This window comes from Aplysia californica, unplaced genomic scaffold (assembly GCF_000002075.1).
Source record: "Aplysia californica isolate F4 #8 unplaced genomic scaffold, AplCal3.0 scaffold00794, whole genome shotgun sequence".
Lineage (NCBI taxonomy): Eukaryota > Metazoa > Mollusca > Gastropoda > Aplysiida > Aplysiidae > Aplysia > Aplysia californica.
The window spans coordinates 53,292-54,725 of NW_004798064.1; the positions used below are offsets into that span (position 1 = coordinate 53,292).

General features: G+C 41.8%; 1 protein-coding gene across 1 annotated transcript in view; it reads left to right on the forward strand.

Moving 5' to 3' along the window:
* The first annotated feature begins 588 nt into the window (after positions 1-588).
* LOC101848079 overlaps positions 589-1,434 on the forward strand; it is a 9,045-nt gene continuing 8,199 nt past the window's right edge. Inside the window, exon 1 of the mRNA XM_005109591.2 lies at positions 589-1,297. Coding sequence (XP_005109648.1) covers positions 1,060-1,297 — 238 coding nt within the window. The 5' untranslated portion in view covers positions 589-1,059. The remainder of the gene's footprint in view (positions 1,298-1,434) is intronic.

The window sequence follows — 1,434 nt, forward strand, 5'->3', positions numbered from 1 at the left end:
GAGTACTTAACAAAGTGTCAATATATTTTTTGATTTTCTAACTTGGGAACGTCTATTTTATCGACTATCACCGTCTGTCTGTTGGGATGTTGTATCCTTTTCAACCCAGGATGGTCCAGACAAGAAAGGTAGCGAAGTGACTTAGTGATGTAACACTTGTGTACGCTCTAATGTGTTAACAACTTAACGGGACTACTTCGCTCCCGTGAGCTTATAAGAGTGGTTGTGAGTGAGTATTAAACAGTTCTGGTTTGGTTTACGAACTGGCGCCTTGATGAGCTTCTACAGCAGATGCTGACGGTCTGTTCTGTGGTTGTCGAAGCGGGCTTAAAACATTTACAAGTAGATCTATAAACCCGCCTGTTAACTTTAAAAAAGATCACAATAATAAAAAACAAAACCACAGCCAAAAACACCCCAAACAAACCCAAAAATACCCCCCCCCCCAAAAAAAAATCTATTAAAAAAAGTGATTCCGATATAATATTATTAAACTAGTTTGTGCTAATATCTAGATTGATCTCACTTAGTTTGTCTCACTTTTATTCTTATTTTACTTTCCTCAGATGATCACATGTTTGTATGAGCGCCAACTCATTTGCTATTCCAAGCACGTTCACAAGCATTGATGGTGCATAGAGCGGAGGGTTGGGAAATGTCGCCAGGTCTGTGGACGACGCCAGACTACGTGCACTGTTTCTGCGAGGACTTCACTCTTTCCAAAGACATGATAAATTTGAAATCCTCCAAGTGCATAATGTAAAGAAGTCACAGCAGATGTTATTGTTAATACACTGGGAATAAACTTACGATGTGTTTCTGAATGGTAGACAGTTGATACATACGGGACTGCAGGTGTTATGTTTGTTTGACTGTTTGAGTAAAGAGAAGCACATCGGCAGTATAGCAGTCGTTTGGTGCAGGGAAAAGTTAGTCAGACAGACAGACAGAAACACCAGAAGCACGGAAAAAAAGAAATAGGACATATCAGTGGCACCTGTCGACCAACCGCTGTTGGCTAATGTTATAAACTAGGAATAAACCAAACTGTGTGCTTATATGGATGAGAGGCCGTTGATAGAGGGTGCACATTTGAGTGACTCTGATTCATCATTTGAATCTCTCCCTGCAGTAAGGAGAGGTGGAGGAGAGATGGGGATGACGCAGAGAGGGGGAGAGATGGGAATGAAACACAGAGGGGCAGAAAATGGAGTGACACAAATAGTAGGAGATGCGGAGAGTAATCTGACGGAGAATGGAGGACTGCACAAACAAGTCACTGACTCGGAGCAGAAAGGTAAGTTGTGGTTATTACTTTAAGTTTAGCGTTGTTTTTGTTAGTTTTACCGCATATGCAACACAGATAGCTCATATAAGTTTGACTTCCGGCAACAGATTGGTCTGGATGAGAACTAGACGGACGTCCCCCCCCCC